We start from the raw sequence: 19,719 nt of genomic DNA, 5'->3' as shown, positions 1-19,719 counted from the left end.
CTGTCTTCAACCTTTCTTGACTCCCAAACTTCAGTTTAATTAAGTGCAGCTTACTGTCAGCGTGACCCAGTGGCAGAGAGTTTTCCTCCCTGGAAATCTGCACTCTGCAGGCTCAGAAGACAAGAACTGAAAGCTTCTTCAGACCTGTCACCAGTGAAAGCACCACCTGTAACAAGAACTCCAGCTAAACAAAGCAACAGGGATGTCCACAGGAGAAATGTCTCTGAAAGCAGCAGTAAACAGGGGCAAAATGTGCTCCAAATCTACAAATTGATGCTATTCCCTGCCTCTCCCACACTGACAGCTTGACACAGCCCTGGAAAGAGAGAGGATGGAAAAGCTGTTCACTTCCCCAAGTGTGTAATAGCTCTGTTCAACCTTCTAATGGACAAACCAGAAGTTGAGCTCTTCAGTTAAATTGACTGTAGCAGATTGGGTCTTTGCAATTACTACCCAAACTTGTACTGAGCACACAGCATTACAAGGGTTTTCTCTCATCTTTGGTGAGAGACAATTGACCACAAATAGTTCTCTTGAATGCAAATTCAGCCCAAGATCTAAGAATCAGGCCAGTTCTCATTTCTTATAGCATCATGAGTAATAAAAATATCCAAGTCAAATTTTGCCATCAGCTATACTGTGCATTCCAAAAAATAAAAAAAAGCAGGCAACCCCCTGTTTCCTAACAATCTGCACAACAGCACAGTCAGATTTTAATAATGTACTTGCAGAGGATAAAAAATGTGAACGATGCCAGATACAGCAGTGTTGGATATTTTCTTGCATTACTACCGTAAACATTTTTGTTAGTAAAGAAAATGTGAAGTAGATACGCCTATTGAGGACTTCTCGATGTATAGGAGTTTCCACTATAGAACTTAACATTTCATCACACAGCTATAAATACATGGTTAAGAGGGGAACAGAGGACTCGCTTTGTCCACTGCTGGAATGTAGCAGCTATTTCACAATTCATGGAAAAACTATGCTTGGAGGAAGACTGTATCATCTCTATTTGAAATTGAAAGGACAATTCAAGTAAGTAGAATAATATAATTATGTAACTTGGGATTTTGCCAGACCATCAACCTTAATACTTCATGAAGCTTCTTGCAACACTGAAATGGATCTTTAATACCCAGAAAAGCTCAGGACCTTTGCTGCGAGCTCTCGCCGGGGGTCTGGGAGGAGCAGCTGCCCCCGGGCCCGCTCCCTCCCGCTGCTCTCCGCTCGCTTCTCCATTGAATTCGCCCTCGCTGACAATCACACTGACTTGAAGCGCCTGAAATATTTAACAGATAATCTGAAGCAAGAGAATGACATTTTCTAACAGGATAGGCTGACCTTTGAACATTGTAGAAAGAATTTAACATTCAAATACAGAGCACCTAACCACAAGGAAATCAGAGCTTCACCTCGCACACTCGTGTTAGACACTGTACTGAGCTGCCCTACTCCTTAAGCAGACGGAGTCCCAAGTGGCAATTACGCATATAATTTACAGTTCGCAAAATCTGTTGGATCTAGCGAGTGGGTTGGTTCCGAATTGCTCCCACAACGCGCCTGCTCTGGGACAGCGGAGCTGCGCGAGGGGCAGCTGGAGGTGCAGCCGTGCATCGCTGCGCAGGACCCGAGTGGGGACCGGACCTCCTCCGTCCCGGGAGCGGGGCCGGGGCAGCTCCTGCGGGCCCGGCCCGGGGCGCCCGGACCGCTCCTGCTCCCTGCGCAGAGCTTGGCAACACGCACAGGTCTAAACATCTCCGCGTTTCAATACTCCTGGAGCCTGAATGAAAGATCTCAGCCTCGCCTAATGAGCAGATCCAGGGAGGAGACATCCTGTAGGAAATGCCCAGCGATTCTTCAAGCCGTGTTGCTAATGGGAGATTTGAAAGGCTCTCTAAGGGACTACCGTGTTTCTATCATTTTACACGTAGCCTATGGGCAGTACAGCCTCACGCGGGCATGCCCCCGGCTGTCCGGCACGGCCGCAGCTCTCGCCCTCACGCACCGCCCTGGGCAGCTCGGAGGGGTCTGGCAGGACCGGAGTACCCGCGGCGGGATCTGCTGCCCTTCCCCCGACATCGCCACCTGCCTCCACCTCGGGCCCCTTCCCGAAGTAACATCTCCCCTCACAAGCGAACCCGATGTGATAGATAACCAGAGGGACGGGAGCCAGGGCAGGCAGCAGGCTAAGTGCGCCTTTTTATTAACTTCTTGTAAAGTAATAGCTCCATTTTAGCTGTCACTCTTATCAAACAACAGCCGCACAATAGCGTGTGATGGGCTCTTCCCGGCGCCGGAGCTGCAGGCAGCACACTGCAGCCAGGCAGGCAGCTGGGCACGCCGCACTGCCGGAGCCGCGCGGGCTCCCTGCCACCAGCGATGGGGCGAAGGGGAGCCACGGAACACCGAGGGAAGCACCGTGTCCCTTTTACCCTATGGGGACCCACTGAGATGTCAAACAAAGCCGGGCAGCCAGGATTCAGGCTTATCCAAGCCACCGTGTGCTGGAGAGGGGCCGCACGGCTCGCCCCCGCCGCCGCGGGGGACGCTCTCCGGGCACCCAGCACCGCACACGGGAAAAGCCCGGCAGACGGGGGCAGGATGGGCCTGGGGCGTGAGGCACGGCGGGGGCCGAGGTGCGGGACCGAGGCGGGGCGCTGCAACGGAGCCAGCCCCGGCTCCCCGTAGGGACGGGGTGAGAACGGGTGCTGCTCCGGCGCTGTCGCCCCCGCCTCGGTGCCCGGCCGAGCGGGAGGAGCACAGCGGCTCCGCCGGCTGCGGCTGTGGCTGCTTGCGGGGCTCCGTCGGGGGCGGGCACATGCGTACAAGCGGCTCATCCAGGCAAACACCCCTCACATCTTAAATGAGCTTCATTTAGCAGCAGCCGCTTCAGTCGGGCTGGGAGCTGCCGGGCTGCGCTCCGAGCGCCGCGCGTGGAGCCCCCCGGGGCAGGCCAGCCTCGACGGAGCCCGCCGCGCCCCGCTCTCGATGGGACTGAGCGCGGCGGCGGCTCCGCGCTCGGGCGGCGGAGGCTGAGCGCGCCCCGCGGGGGCGCCGGGCATGGCCGCGGGCGGGCGGGGGCCGAGCCGTAGCCGCGGGCACAGCGCCCTCGCGGGGGGCACCGCCGCGGCCATGGAGCGCCGCTGATCGCCGCCGCCGCCGGGAGACAATGGCCCTGCACAAACTCTGCTCGGTGCTGGAAGGTAGGAGCCGCGGGCGGCACGGCGCCCCGCCGGAGCGGGGACCGCGGTACCCCCGGCGGCGCCGCCCCTTCGGCCGCCCCGCGCTGCCCCCGGAGCCCTCCCTGCGCCGACGGAAACTTCGGAGCGGCGGGCGCGGGGGCTGGGCAGGGGCGGCCGCCACGCTTCTGCCGGGGCTGCTCTTCCCGGGCAGCTGCCGGCGCTCCGCGCCTCCCCATCGCACCGCCCCATCGCACCGCCCCGCGGCCCCGCGTCCCTGCCCCGCGGCCGCCGCTCTCTTGCCCCGCTCTGCCCCACGCGAGCCACAGCGCTGCGGCTCGGGGCCGCGGCTGCCGGAGCCCAGCGGGGGCCGGGCCGGGAGCCCGCACCCATCCCGGGCTGCCCCCGGTCCCGCTAGGGCGGGCGGGCGGCCGAGACACCTCGGCACCTCGGGCTTGGGAGGTCCCAGCGGCGGGGACACCTCCGTACCCCGGGTTTGGGGGATCCCGCCGTTAGGAACACTTCGGGTTCGGGGGGGTCCCAGCCTGCAGAAAGATGGGTCACAGTGGCAGCGACCCTACCCCGGTGACCCGTATATTCCCGAGACACACCGGCGGAATCCTACGCTCGTCTTTTCACAGTAAAAATACTCTCTGCTTTCGTGACTCTCCTGACGAGCTGCTCCACACTGTTCAGCTTATCACACTTGTTATAGGGAACAAGGTCTGTTTTCAGCAAGGTTTTCATAAAATCAGTCACCTGAGTCACAAGCTACACACTGACCGGTGTTTACCTGTGCTTTTCTTCTTGAGGCTTTTAAATCTTGTTTCTAACTTATTTCTGTTCAGAGGTAAACAACGGAGCAAGGCTCCTCATCCGAGTATTTCTTTGTGCTGTTATTTATACAGCTCGACAATGGGCCAGGGGTTTCTGTTAGGAAAGAAATCTTGATGTGACACTTAACCTTGTGCCTCAAGAAATTATTTCTAACATTCTGTATCTTCTTGAGCAATAGCAGACTTGATGGGGATTCCAGTCTCTTGTTGTTTTGTTTTATTTTTAATGATGATTGTTATTTTAAATTATTCTGTTAGGAGATGTTGTGACTGCATGCATTATTGAAGCCAACAAGGCACTACTGCAGAGTGGAGAATTGTTTAGAGTATACATTGATGTCTTCCCACAGTATGAAAGTTGTAAAGAAGTCTGTTTTAAATCCAGAATGTTTCCATGGGCCATAAAATCTCATGTTCCTGGCATGAAGGACTTTATGTCTTTAGGGTTTCAAAAAATATTTTTCATTTATTAGCATCATAACTGAGAGACAGAAGAAACTTGTTCTTAATAAATGTCTGTCTCTATATTGTTAACCATTCACTGAGTTTAGACAACGTAGGAACATATGGCTTACATGGGGAATACAAAGCATTTAGATTCTTTTTTCTACTGCCTCTTTTAAGTAACATATTTAAATATCAGAAGCCAATATAAAACAGCCATAAAATACAACTGTTGTATCTACTACTTAAATACTTTATACACATGCAGATTTAATGACATTTCAAAAATATGTGATTGCTGCAAAATTGACTGTACAGGTTTTCCACTGAACAGACCTGTATATTTTTTTATGATCACACTAGTGTCCGGGTAAAAAGTCCCTCTACAGGAAGTTTTTTGTATTATTCATAATCCATAAATTGCACAAAGCCATTAGTCAATAAGCTGTTAGTATTCTAAACACATCCTTTGCCATGACTACAGAAACAACCTATCATTACTTAGCATCATAAACTCCCTTTTAGCTCTGCTTCAATAGAAATCCTTACATAGTCCCATTATTACACCTAATCAGAAACAAAAAAGTATATTCCTTTAGATAGGTGTATACATTCAGTTCCAGAAGGAAACTGCTGGGAATAAAATTCAAAGTAACCATCCATATTTTACAAATTGCATCTTAAATTCTGCATGGAAGCCCTACTTACTGTGGCAGTATTTTTTTTTCCTCCATACAAATAGCTTCATGTGCAGAACTGGGGGAGTTTTGCTAGACCACATGCAAAGTACTATGAAGCTTAGTGTATCATGAGAAGTCATATTTTATTTAATACTTCTTAGAAACATCTTCTATTCTTAACAGAGCGTGTATGTATACATTTCTGTCATCCACAGAGATTCTATTTTGTGGCTGTTACCTCAGGGCAGAAAAGAGCCCCTCATACTTTGTGGTAGTTGGAATTTCTTATATTAAGCTTGTTCAGAGCTATTCATCTGTTCTTCCTCAGCTATCAATATCAAGGACTATTTAAATAAAAACTTAATGTAATTCTTTGTCTCTGTCTGTAGTGTTCAGCAAAACTTTTCAAAGTCTCATCCTGAGCCCATCATCCTGCCTGGATTCTTTGCTCTCCTCCAGCTCTCCCAGGCAGCAGTGCTGAGCGGCAGCGCTGCTAGAGCACGACAGCCCTGAGATTTCAGTGGCTGCAGCTTTTGCTCAGGTGGAGCCCAGCCAATGCCCACCTGCTTTCTCTGTGGGCTCTGGAACCCTTTGGAGGCCAAGAGCTTGCTGCATTTGGGCTGTTGGAGGACAAAGCCTTTGCCTCCTGCCTTCAGTTCTCAATGCCATCTTAAGCACGCTAGAATCCTTCCCTGAGCCTGGCACAGCTTGCAAAATGCAACTGCTCTACAACAGAAAAGCACCAGAGCCCTCCACTTCATGAGAGAGAAAAGCAGCTGCTTTCATAATAAAGCCATGCCCCTGTTGGGCTGAGGAAGCAAATATACCTACCTTGAATTTCCTCATACCTGGTGTTCCCCCAAAATGTGTTTGCTAAGGGCTCATTCCCATGCTTCAAATATGCTCCCTCTTTCATTTCCATATGCTGTTATTTGCTTTAAAAAACTGTACAAGCTGTCAGTTAAATCCTTCCTCTACATTAGTTTTGGGCTATTTCAGTTAATATATTGGATTAATTTAGAAAGCCAAAAAGAGAATTCTCTAGCTTCTGACCCAGTAATTCAACAAGCAGCCAGGAGTAGAACAAATTACTGGTACATTCCCAACCTTCCAGTGAACTACAGAATTATTTCCAACTCCATCAGGTTGCAAGAATGTGGCCTGCTATGATTTAACTTCCTGCCATTCTGCTCCAGCTCCTCATTTGCATTTTGGCATGATTTTAACAGTTAATTTCTCACAAACAAGTAGTGTTAGGAAGTAATGCTTCCTTCCACACAAAAGCTAGAAATTATGGCTGCCTATTTCCAAAACCAAAAGGTGTAATAATGCCACAAAAAGCTGAAAACAAGCAGAAAAAAAGGTTATTCAAAAATCTCCTAATAGTTTCATGATTTGTTCATTAAAGCCAAAAGCAAAAGTACTGACTGTAGAAGCTACAGTGACCCTAACAAAGGCAGTATCAAGTGAAGTCAGAATATTATTTTTTACTTGAACAGTATCTGCTTTCCACCTTTTCTGCTGCACTGAAAAAAAGTGAAGGTCCAAACTGCATGCAGTGCTAAGCAGTTCAGCAGAAGTAACTCAAGTAACTGCAGAACAGGATTCAAAAAGCTGCAGTGTTAAAAACAAGGCAAGTGTTTGGTGGTGTGTATTACACCTTGCTCTTCATACACATACAAAATTCATATTCAAAATGCACCACCCTGAAGCATAACTTCAGATACATTAACTCCCTCATTTTCCTAAGACATAGATGACAGTGACTGCTAAAATTTTTACAGAACAACTTGGTTACAATTACATTGATATTAATAGCAAATTTCAGTGGGTAAGTCATGTATATGGCTGCAGCCACAGTATAGAATAATACTGGATTGAAGCTAAAGGAACTACTAAATTATGTATCCCTATCTAATGAAAAAGTTAAGATTTTCAGCATCTTCCTTAAGGTTTAATTCACAGGGAGAGATTAGAGAAAAAAATTACCCTTGAAGTAAAACTTTATAAGCTATTCATCATTTATGAACCTGTCAGAAAGTCATAATTCACTGGAGAAATGAAGAGAGCAGCTAATTGCACATACTCTAGTACTTGCAGTTTACATACAAAACAAACCCAGCACTAGTAGTATAACTTGTCTGGACTGAAGCAAAATTTTAATGTCTTGGATTCAAGCTGGGATTCTAACACTGCAAACAAGCTTGCTGCTTATCTGCCTTGTACATTCCAATTTGTTTTTTTTTTTTTAACTAATGAAGCACTTACAGTCTAGGACAACTTAAACAGCTTGCTACCTTTAAACAGCTTGCTGCCTCTGTCAACATATTACTGGGCAACTGCCACCTCAAATACTGCAAGATATGGGGTTGGGTGAGTGTAAATTTTACAAGAAAAGCCAGCAGGTAACTTTTAATAAAAAAAATCCACATTTCTTTCAGATTATCTTTGTGCTTCACCCAGTTTTCTGTTATTAATAAGCTGACTCCACTGTGCAGCAGGAAAGGATGGCCAATATGTTTAGAAATTATTTCACAAAACCTCCTTCTATATCATATGGTAAAATTGATGAACACTAAGTTAAGTCTCTTTTTAAGGGACTGAGAGTGAAAAGCTGGAAAAGAAAAAATTGTAGTGTGTACATAAATTGTTGCCAGACATGAAAGAAGATAGCAGAAGAGAACTTTAAATACTAATTTTGTAATAGACATTCCAGAAATTATTTCCACTGAAAAATACAGTATATTGCTAATAAATAAGAGAAGATAAAGAACTCTGGTGTAATCTGATTGATTTTTAAGTCAAAAGTATCACTATCCAATTTCTCTAGGAATAAGCTATTTCTGGGAAAGATGTATTCAGAATAGTCATATGCAGCAGGATTAGCTCTTAGCTCTGTCAGCTAGAGGGAAGTCATCTGAACTTAGAAGTCAGTGTACATATTTTAATAAGGTTTTGAAACCTCTCATCAACATGGTTTGCACATGCAGTCTTCTCATCAGTTCTCTTGCTGCACACAGCTTGGAGATGAAAAAAAAGGCTCTTCCATATAAAAAGGAAAGTTTCTATTTTAAAAATGAAAGCTATCATTCTGGCAGAAGTTTTGCTGGCAGACAGAGCCAGGGATGGATTATAAGTAACAGGATGTGGAGCAACTGGTAAAATGAAGCAGCTCACAGCTGCTTATACATTTCTAATGGAGGATAGGATCAGAAATGTTAAATGTTTTTAGCCAACCTAGAGGGGACTCTGTCACAGATCCATCCAAGCATGAATTGTTCTGGAGATGATTTTTATCAAAGGGACATGGGAGAACTGCACTTACTTCCTGAATCAGTTAACCTGGTTTCTCTGCAGAGATAGAGTCCCAATTTGTTTCTCTGACAATCTTAAAGAGAGGAATCCTTACTGGAAACAGCTGGAGTGAGATGAAACTGTTATATCTGAGAATAGACCTGAGTGCATTCAGATATCCTGCTGGCAGTTAATGGCTAACAAGATTTGGATCTTAGAAGGCACCAGAGTCACTGTTAATAGCTGGTGAAGCCCACTTCTGCTATCAAGCTTCTGTGAGAAGGATTAAAAATGTGTTGGCAGCTCCTCTAGCATGCTCTGGGTAAGACTGAAACCAGCTAAAATATGTCTTGCCTGATGCACACCTTCATCTCTGTATTTTATTCTGTGACAATCCTGCTGTATGTTCCAATATGAGGAAACCACTGGAGCTGTTAATAGGATAAGTTGTAGGCAGCCACCTTAAATGCTCTTTGATACTCATTTTACCAATCTGCAAATGTTCTGTTGAGACTGCAATAGATTAAGGAATGTATACAGGGTATGAACTATAAAAATGTTTGGGATTCAAAAACTGCCATGTTTTCCTCCTCAGCAACAGAATGGTCAGCCTTAAATACAGCAGCAACAGATGCAATCCAGTATTCCTTTTGTCAATTAACAAACATAGCAAATGCTAGGAAGAGAGAGAAAAATCTCATTCCTTGAAATTTACAGTGTGTGTTTCTGAACTAAAAATGGCTTGAATCCTAAAGCAGTTAATAAGCTTTTTGAAAGAAAAGGAGGTGACCATGCACACAGAATTACATGAAATCCAAAGTGTCTGGACACTTTACCTCTCTGTCTAAATTGTACACGTTCTTTACAAGACCAGCCACTAGTCAATCACTCACTTTGAATTTTTGCAGCAACTAATCCTTGATCAGAGTCCTTACAAGCAACCAAAATATGTAGTTAATGTTGGCCAGAGAAGAGGCTAGGATATAATAATTATAAATGTCCCCAACTCATTAATAGCTAATATTACTGTTTAGATGCATGAGTAAAACCTGGATATAAAACCTGAAATACTGTGATGAGCAGTTGCTGAAAGTAACACTAATTTTAGTACACAGGGCAAATGAGGAGCTAAGTTTAAGAAGAACACACAGAAAAGGAACCATTCCCATAAGGCAAAACAGAGTCCATAATTAAGATCAAGCATTTGTTACTCCAGGCTGTATCTGCCAGAAAGAAGCAGGCATCCTGGCAAGATCTTCCAACATGCATGACCAGTGAGTTGCCAATTACCATCCCTCTGGACTGTGTGTGTACAAGGTGCTGCCTGATCCGAGGAGCAGAGCACAGAGATCCAATGAATCCTGCTTTAAGCAAAGTCTGTCATCTTTATCCCTAGGATTCTGGCTACCACTATACTAAGAATGTGTAATACTCTAAATTATTAAGTCTTTATTTTAAAACATGGTGGAATGTTTCTCAGCTGTGCCTGACTGCTGCCCAGTTTGATATTCAGCTTGCCCTGCATGCATAGATCCCCCATTGGCATCACTGAAGACAGACACTGCTCTCAGAGCCACCCAGCAAATCGAGTCTGTTGTCTCTGTGTGAAGGTCCCTAGAGCATGCAGAAGGAGCAGGGGAAGGACAGATCACAGGGAGCTGAGAGCTGAACTGGATCCCATGAAATCTGAAGAATGTGTTTGCCATAAAGTACAAGCATATGTCAGATTTGCAGCCTAAAGCACTTGTTTATCCAAGCACCATGCTGATTTCTCAGTATTGGGTTGAGCACCCATTTACTGCAAAACTAACTATAGTATTCTCATTTTTAAAGGGAAGTAGGAGCCACACATTTGTGAACCTCCCTCTGTATACTCCAATGCAGAAATTGCCTTCATTTTTCTTTTTTAGCTTAGATTTACTTTATAAAATTTAGGAAATGCCAACAAAGAACATCTTGACTTCTGCAAACAATGCAGTTTATTACACCAGTTCAGGGGCTTCTTTTATGTTATTCTGTAAGCCTACTTTAGCAACAGAATAGGAAGAACTTGAATTGTATGTTTAGTGTCTTCACTTTTCAAAATTTATACAGCTGTCTGCAGGCTATGTGATCTAAAATATTTAATGCAAAGAAGTGAAGAAAATGAAAAATCCATTATTTTAAAAACAGACAGAAGCTGGCTGCTTTTTCTATGTTTCTAGTTCATGCTCACACAGGTAAAAACTATCAGAGTTCTAAATAGGAGTACAAGAGTGTGCACCATAATTCATGAAATACAAGTACAAATACCAGATCATGAATAAAAAAGCTCCTCAATCTCTGCCTCAGTGTGCATGCTGCTGTTGGCTTAAGGATGGCCTCTTCTGCAGGGTACAGATCGTCATGGGGAAGCTCACTGTAAGGTGCAGAAGCACTAACTTTTATTACATTTCTCACCTAAGTATCTCTAAGTTCATAAGGTCAGTGTCCCACAGCTCAGGCTCCTCTGGGGGAATTCTCATCATACTCCTCCAGTGAAAACAAAACACCCAGCTCTCCCCTAGAATCCCTTTGATATTCAGTGCAATCCTGCACTGTGCTGTTGCTTACATCAGCAAGCCATGTTCAAGTGGCATCTTTACTCACTACTTGTGCTTCCTGTACCATAATAGACTATGGAGCTAAGCTTAGACTTATCTTTCATCCACACTGAAGAGTAGTCATGTCAGAGAGATCTGTGAGAGGCTTTCAAAGAGGAAAAAAGGAGCAGAGGAATACTGTGTCCCATTTCAAGTTCAGGTGCACAATAAATATTTGAATTGCAGTTTATTAGAAATAAAAAGATCATTCTTCATCCTTCTGGAAGTGCTACAAGACTGTTAGTGAAAGTGGTTCAGTCTCTCATGTCTGTTCTAATTGCTGTGACTGTGGCCCTGCTGCAGTCCCAGGACAGTGGTTCAGCAATGGCTCTCTACTGCACCAACTTCCAGGATTTATCTCTTCCCTAGACATCTTCCTCCTTATGGACTTGAACTGTCCAAATTAGTCTTTGAGATTTGAAATTATTTTTCCAGGAAGTAGTATGAATTTAGGACACCAAGAGATAGCTTTGGTTTTTTTAAATGCACACAAAAATGGGTTAAAGGAAACAGTCTGAAAGGTCTAAAAATATCCTGACTGATTATTTTTTTCCTTTTTCATCCTGAGTATTGATAGACCTTGTTTACAGCCCCTTAACTCCTGTTGGCTTTCCCACATGATACTGCGCCATGTCAGTACACTCAGTTTAAGGCAATCCTACCTCAGGCAATCCTGCCCAGTACTCTCAGGAAGAGCAGGTAAGTCCTCTGCACCTTTCTGCCAGCAGTGTCTCACTGATGAAGACAGCACACATCCAGACCATCAGCCAGAGACACCTCTTTATCAGGCTGTCAGCTGGGACAAAAGTGGTGCCAAAGGAAGACCCTGGAACATTTGCTACCTGGGCTACCCTTACATCTTAAGGGTTGTTGAGAGCATGAGGAGGATGGGCACTGCCAGGGAAGGGCAAGAACAAGGTGTAAGAGATTAAAACTGAAGAGGATGGAAAGAGCAAGGAACAAACAGAAGGTGGCCCATACCTTTCCAGTCATCCATAGAACATGGCAAAAGAAGCCAGTCAGACAAATATTCAACCCATATCTTCTGCAGCTGCCTGCATTTCCATGCTGCTCTGCAAGGAATAGGCTCTGTTTGTTTGCATTTATACACATACAGGACTATTTATAGAAACAGCACAGCTCTAGTGAAAGCCAATCAGGCTTTCTGAAGTCCTTTTAGGGGGATTGTTGCTTTATCCACATCAGCAAGAAGGGAAATCAATGGTTAGTTTAACAGAACATCTATTCTTATGTTGTTTCCACCAGTACAATCACTGAAATAAATGTCAATGCATACTGAAATTTTTTTTTTAAATAGTGTATTGGAACAGTGGTAGCCATAGGAAAGAGCTGTACTAAATAAAAACCAAAGCAAACCAACAAACCCTCAATTTTTCACTGTTGCTTGAAAGTGACTATTTGCATTGATTTTGTTAGTCACATGTTAATTTCACTTACATTTCTCTGTGTGTTTGCTTTAAGAAAAAAAGTGAAAGCTCTGTTTGCATTTTGAGAAGCAGCATAAGTTACACAGAGCTTGCTCTGTCCTTGCAAAACAGAGTAGGCACAGCACATCTTTAAGAAAGGTGAATTCAATAGAACATAACACTGCCACATGATTTACACAGGACTGGGGAAACTCACTTTACTTTAGCAACAAAAGTCAACATTGAAGTGTTGCACCAAAACCAGTGTAGAAAAGAGCGTGACAACTTTATAACCACTGTCAAGATTCTCTGTTCGTGACAAGTGATCTCAGGAGTACAAATGCATTGGAAGTTCATGCAACTCACAAACTCAGATTCTTCAGTGTACAGTTTAAACAGAGAAGCTGCAAAAATAAACTGTAAATAATTGTAAAATAATATCATCTATGTAAGGAATAGTAAGAACTAAAACCAGCTGAAAACTAATGTCAATCATATGCTAATAAAGATGGGATATTTGTTCATTGCTTTAAAGACTAGTGAACATCCATAACTGAATACCAGTAATGGGTGCTAGATACTTTCTTCTGAAGGAGGAATTTTCAGTTTAGGGTGAGTCAGTTATGATTAGCAGCATCTGCTTTGTATTTGGATAATGACAGATAGTATATTTTTAAGTATATTAATATTGATGAAAATGCAGAATTATTGCAAAGATGGAAATTGAAAAACTGCTTAAATCTTCACCTACTCTAACATAATCCATCCCTAAAAATCAAATAAGCTTCTAAGAACATAGCACTTGTTTGCAAGACCCATATGGTATTTTAGAAAACACCCACAGCTATGAACTGACTTACACAGGAAAAAGCAGTTGTTGGTGAGGAAAGTTTCAGAATGAAACACAGTCTACTTCTGTATGGGTAGAGAGAAGAAAGGGCAGCAGAAACATACAAAATAAAACATAAATGCTGGATGGACACTTTCAGGAGCAGACTTTGATTCCTTTAATCTTTTCCCAAGATGATATATCCATGCCAGTGTTAGAGGAGCATCTGGATGAGTTGAGACAAGATCGCTGTGGTTCACAGTCAGTGCATGCTCACTCTGCAGCTCCAAAGGGCTCAAAGTCCAACAGCAACACAGGGAACAGCACAGATGGAAAAAATGCCATTTCAACTGAGCCACTGAAATGCCTGAGCAACAAGGCAGAAGGCTCGGAAAATAAAATTAATTTCTTGAAAGTGACAATAAAATTCCTGCTGAAATCTCTTTTTTGCCCTGCAGTGCTAAGGCCATGCTTGCCTGACAAGTAGATTAAGAACATGGGAAGGGCCATACCAGGTCAAATCAAAGGTCCATCTTGCTTGGTATCTTCTTTTACAGAGATATAAAAGCAGAATGAGTATAAAAATAGAGCAAATTATATTTGCCCCAAATACATCCCAGACTGCCAACAACTTAGGGCTTAAGGGGTTTCTGAAACAGAATTTTCTACCTCAAGGATGCATTATGAATTATGAGCATTTAAAAAGAAAGAAAAAAAAGAAAGAAAAAAAAGAAAAATCTTTGTTTAATTTGAACATGCCTCCTGCTTGCTTTGTCTCACAGCCCCTGGTTCTCTACTGGAAGAGACAAGCAGTAGTTGCTCAGTTCTCAATCTCAGTGATACTTGTGGTTTTGTAACTTGTGTCCTATCTCCCCTCAGCTGCCTTCTGTCCAGGGCAGTCCAGGCCTGCTTAGGTAGTTCTGTAAGAGATGTGGCCAGAATTTCTGAGATACTCCAGATGCAAGCAAATAGAAGATTTGAAGAGTGGCATATTAATTTACTTGATTTCATTCTCTTTCTCCCTCCTGGTAATCCTAAACAATTTGAAGTGACAAAGTTGACAAAGCATTTTAGGACAATCTAAACATTAAGGCTGCTTTAAAATTGCTGATGGATTGTGGAATATGGAGTTTTTCATATGGATGCTTCTTGGGTGCAGGGAATGTGTAAATGTAAAGGAAAGGCCAAAAGTAAAACAGCCAGAAAGGAAGGAAAGAAAGAGGGAGGTTGTGCATCTCCAGAATGTGCATCTGCCCATTTTCTACCACCTCATCATTTGCAGAAATCACTGGTATTGTGTGGCAGCATCACAACCACCACTCTTGCAAGCACAAATCTGTGAAATCTATGGAGGGGTTAAGACCATGCAGTGTCTCCTGGGGTCCAGATTAATTTCTTGGAAGCTGGAGAAGTCTTTTGCACACATTATGCAAATAGAGTTTTAGGATAAATATGATTCATTATAGCAGTGAAACATCTTGTTTCAGGATATAAAAGTTTTATAGACAACAGATACCATGTAAATCTAGAAAATATTCTTATAAGTCCCCTCAAACAGCGAACTGCTGTTCTCATACACACTTTCTTAAGGAACCTGGAAGAAGGACCAGCAGTGCACATAGACTGCACTGATTTCATGAGTTGAAATTTTAAAGAAAACAAATGAATTAATTTGTATGTTCTGAGTTGTTTTGGTCAGTGATGCCAGGATTTGCATGAACTGGGACTGCAGAAAATGGTCTATAACTTTGAAGAATTTCTGATGTTTCTCCTGTCCAATTTCTCTCATCAGTGTTGCTTGTAACAATCCTGGTAGTGGAAGGCATTGCTGTTGCACAGAAGACACAAGGTACAATTTTAGTTTGATGATTTTCTCTCAAAAAATGGAACAGTTTTATAACTTTTAACTGAGCAATATAAGTGAAATGAAATGTTTGTATTCAGATATGAATAGCTCTTGAATTACCAGGATGAACTGCAGGATTTTCCATTTTCCCCCATTTGCTGCATTTTCTCCCAAATGAACAAAGCACGCAGTCACAAAGAACATGTAAGTTTTACTTTCCCGGGTAAAGTTCTACACTTTTAGATGTTAGAGGTGGGAAAGAAACCACCACAGAAATTCATGTTTTCTGTATCTGACAACAAGCTTTTCAAATAGTCCACCCACAAACATTTTTGAAGCCTGCTGAGTGGGGAAGGAATCAATTGCACAAACCTTATTTTTTCATATGTGGGATTACCTACACTTAAGAGAGAAGAATTCCTTGAACTGTCGCCTACAGAATTTCCTTGAAAAATTTCTGCAGAATAGAGAAAGTTTTCACCCCCATAAATCAAAAAGTTGTCAAGGTACCAGTGGAAGGTGATGTAATTTACTGGAGGAATCTAAGACTTGCACCAGCATGGATGTCCTCTCACAGGTCTGCAAATTAAAACTGTGTAAATATAAATAGCACTATGAGTACCCTGTGAGATTTAGGAAATACCTAGCTGAAAATACATATCCTATGTCTTGCTGTCTCCAATTCTGTGGATACCAAGGAGAAGAGCCAAAGGTACTTAAGAATGTCAGAGATTCCCAACCTCATCTCTGTGGATGAGGAAATCTGAACCAAGCTCTGTGAATGATCCAGCATGAAGAATTACCTTACTAAACTGCATCATCTCAGTCCCAGAACACATTTCCCTGTACATCCAGAAGAGGAACTGTGATCCTAAATGAGACCTTTAGCTACCAGGGCAATCTAGGAATTTCATTAACTGCCATTGCTGTGTTTAGTGTATTTGCATATTGAAATTCATTCTGTTACAAACTTCCTGTATTCCAACAAATTACTGTAAATAGATATCCCACCTTAGCATATTCTGGAATCAGGGTCAAAACCAATGAAAGCTGACAAGTATTTCTGATTATATTTACATAGGAATGGAGATGACATAACCCATAAAATAATGTTATTGGCAGCCACTGTGACTATTTAAGTTAGAAAGATGAGTATCAAAAACCTGAACTGAGTTGAGTAAAAAAAAAAAAATTACTCCTTCTGCTTTCCAATATATCCAGTCTCTGGATATATTTGATATTTAAAAACTGTGATATCTTTAGGATATACCCCACCACAAAATTAAACATAAGATTTTCTTTGATAGATATTAATGAGACCCTTGCAAGAGGGCTTGCAACCAAAATAAATTACTTTCTTCTTTATAGGCTATGTGTCATGCCAGAATTTTACTTTATCAAATCTGCATGCTTGCAGATCACTTATTTGATCACTTTTTTGCTTTTTGCTTAAGGTGGGCAAAACATTGGAGTGAATCGCATTCCTCCCACCCAGTGTGACAACTGGGTCCGGACCAGTAATGGAGGACATTTTGCTTCACCAAACTACCCAAACATGTACCCACCCAATCAAGAGTGCATCTACATCTAGAAGGTACATGCTTCATTTCTCTTTTGTTATGCTGTAATCTTACTGTTAAATGGAAAATCCTGACCTGTTAAAACTGTCATCTTACCCTGCTGTAAGGTATTGCATGGCCATACTGATAATATAATGAATCCTGCAGTCATTTACTTGAACAAGAAGCTAAATTTTCTCTCTCAAGTAATAACAACAAATAAATAAGAAATGCAAACATGAAGAAATTAGCTATGTAGAATAAAACATATCCTCACAGCCAGGAAAAGGAGCAGCATATCTACTGTAATCCATGAAGATATGGAATTAGTAAGATAAAAATTGTAGCTTGTTACCTTTATAGCACTAATAATAGATTGCAAAAGATGAAGGCTATTTCATGCCATGCTGTAATGTTCTATCTCACCAGCAGAAAACCTTTATGCTGTCCTTCATTAATAAAAAGATATATCTGACTGCCATAGCACTGTACTAAAAGTACAGAGATTTGTTAGCACTGCTGAGGTCACTATTAAAATAATGTGATGAGGACAAAAAAATGTCATTAACTAGAATAAAACCATATTCCAATGAGAATATCTTAAATAAAGGCTGCAAGACTTGAGACACTCCAATTATTTTTCCTCCTATTAGAAGGCACCCAAACCTCACTGAAGTCAGCTAAAAATACTAGTCAGCCTAATCATCAGATTCATATCAATTAATTGAAATATTTCAGGTAATGAGGTTTGATGAGTTTTTATTTGTACAGCACAGCAGTGGTTCACAATCCCCTCCTTTTTGCTTGTTCCATGCACATCCTGGCTTGGCACCTTTCCTGCCCAGGAGCGCCCCAGGGAGCAGCCAGGCTGTCCTGCTGCAGGGCTGGGCCACAGGAGCAGCTTCCAGCTCTCCTCAGGCCTCGCACAGAAACACTCCGGGTGCCTGAGAGGGGCCAAGGCCCTCCAGAACTTCTAGCCAAGATCTGCTCCTTCACGCAGAGCACTGCCAACATTGCAGCAGCTCCAAATACGTGTAGCTCTTGTGAGTGAGGCAGAAGGTCTGCTGGGAGGGCTGGAGATGCCAGAGAAAATCCTTCTGGCATTCAGGACAAGCAGGCAGCGTGTGATTCCTCAGGGCTGTCACTCCAGAGCCAGCCAGGATCGGGAGGTTCACGCAGCACAGCTGATGCCAGGAATGAGGAACACTAAAGCCATTCATTCACACAGGAGAAAGTTCTGGGATCCAAACCACAGATGTGAGAGTCACAGCTCTGATCCCAGTCCTGATGTTAGGCTGCCACAGGCTCACACTCACCAACATCTGTAGCCACCTGCATATCATTGACATGTATGAAGCACTTGGACTTCTCTGAATATTCTAATAAAAGATGTCTTCTGTGAAAAGATCTACAAATTTGGACTTTATGTTTAAGAAATATTGAGTAGTTCTTCCTATGTTTCTCTTTTCCATTCTTTTCTGCATAGCTCAGTGGTTTTGTCCCTTTTTATGTGTTTTGCTTTCACTTGTTTTAGTTTATATCTTAATATTTAACCTTGTTTGAATACCTTTGTATATATGTTCATATCTGTTATATGTGCTGCATTAATGTGATTTCTGAATTTTCAACAATTAAGATGAGCGAGCAAAAAATTTTGTATGATTCTATGCAAAAGTAACTTTTAGAAAATAATTTCTAAAATTTTTGTAGCAGACTGCAGATGTGTTTTGAGAAGTTTCCAGTTTCTTTTTTATCTTGCTGTTTTGGAAGCCTGTCTCTTCATTAATTCATGTCTTTGTGTTTTTTATCAAGATCTTCATTTAATCTTTTGCTCAATTTTTTTTATGTCTAGCTGCTCCACGACAAAGAATTGAGTTGACCTTTGATGAACCTTATTACATAGAACCCTCATTTGAATGTCGGTTTGATCACCTGGAGGTTCGGGATGGACCTTTTGGGTTCTCCCCTCTCATTAATCGTTACTGTGGTCTGAAAAGTCCTGCACTAATTAGATCAACAGGGAGATTCATGTGGATCAAGTTTATTTCTGATGAGGAGCTGGAAGGAAAGGGATTTCAAGCAAAGTACTCATTTATACCAGGTAAAGATGTCTAAAATTCTGCTGAAGTTAATGACTATCTGCTCCCATTGAGCTCCTTGGGTGTGTTTGTCCTCTCAGCCTAGAGCTGCATTTCAGCATGGGCACTTAGAGAGGCACAGTGACAATGTGATAGCCACAGTCTCAGTCCTGCTAATCCTACTGGGCACGTGGCTAAAAACACTGGGGGAACCTTGACTGAAGGAAATTACAGGTCTGTAGTCTGCTAGTGAGGAAGACAGTTGAGCTTGTTCATGCTGAAGCCTTCAGCAGCATCCTTCTTCATTTCTCTACTTGTGCCAGTTTCACCAGTGGTAGGAAAGGAAAGACAATGTATGCAAAGAGCTGCCTTTTCACCAGCCTCTCTTCTGGGCATGTAAGGCACTGGACAAAAACACCTGAACCAATTTACAATAGCACTCCAGCCTGATGCAAAACATTTTAAATCTCCATTCTGAAAACCCAGAGCAAATATCTGCACAGTCTAAGCACAAGCTCTCGGTATAACTGCATTCCCTCAACCCTTGGGCTCAGACAACAGAGCTGCTCTTTGCTCAAAGAGCTGTGTAGTTCACAGGTGCAAAGGAGAGGACAATGTGCTGACAGTGCCTTTAGACAAACAAAAATTACATCTGCTCTGTGGAGCTACTTAGACCTGGCAGGGCATCCTTCTTACATGAAAACTTGACCTGATGTCCTTGTGCAGTGCTTGACTATTGTATTCATAGATACTACACATGTAGTTATCAGCATTTGATTGTCCTTTGGGGCAAAAGGCAATATACAAATGCCAGCTCTACCACTTCGATAAATGTATACACAAACATAACTTCTTAATGTTATCTTCACCCCTAGAGCACGTGAAAACACAATTCAGGATTATATATTACTGCTTAGGGATTT

The 19,719-nt window shown here is 42.8% G+C and overlaps 1 protein-coding gene across 1 annotated transcript in view; it reads left to right on the top strand.

Moving 5' to 3' along the window:
- The first annotated feature begins 2,905 nt into the window (after positions 1-2,905).
- The window catches only part of NETO2 (neuropilin and tolloid like 2), a 30,186-nt gene continuing 13,372 nt past the window's right edge, over positions 2,906-19,719 (top strand). Inside the window, 4 exon segments of the mRNA XM_036390061.2 lie at positions 2,906-3,206; positions 15,106-15,162; positions 16,614-16,775; positions 18,571-18,819. Coding sequence (XP_036245954.1) covers positions 3,173-3,206; positions 15,106-15,162; positions 16,614-16,775; positions 18,571-18,819 — 502 coding nt within the window. The 5' untranslated portion in view covers positions 2,906-3,172.

Source organism: Molothrus ater, chromosome 12, assembly GCF_012460135.2.
Source record: "Molothrus ater isolate BHLD 08-10-18 breed brown headed cowbird chromosome 12, BPBGC_Mater_1.1, whole genome shotgun sequence".
NCBI lineage: Eukaryota > Metazoa > Chordata > Aves > Passeriformes > Icteridae > Molothrus > Molothrus ater.
The sequence above is the reverse complement of the archived record's forward strand: the minus strand, read 5'-3'. Positions and strand labels throughout refer to the sequence as shown.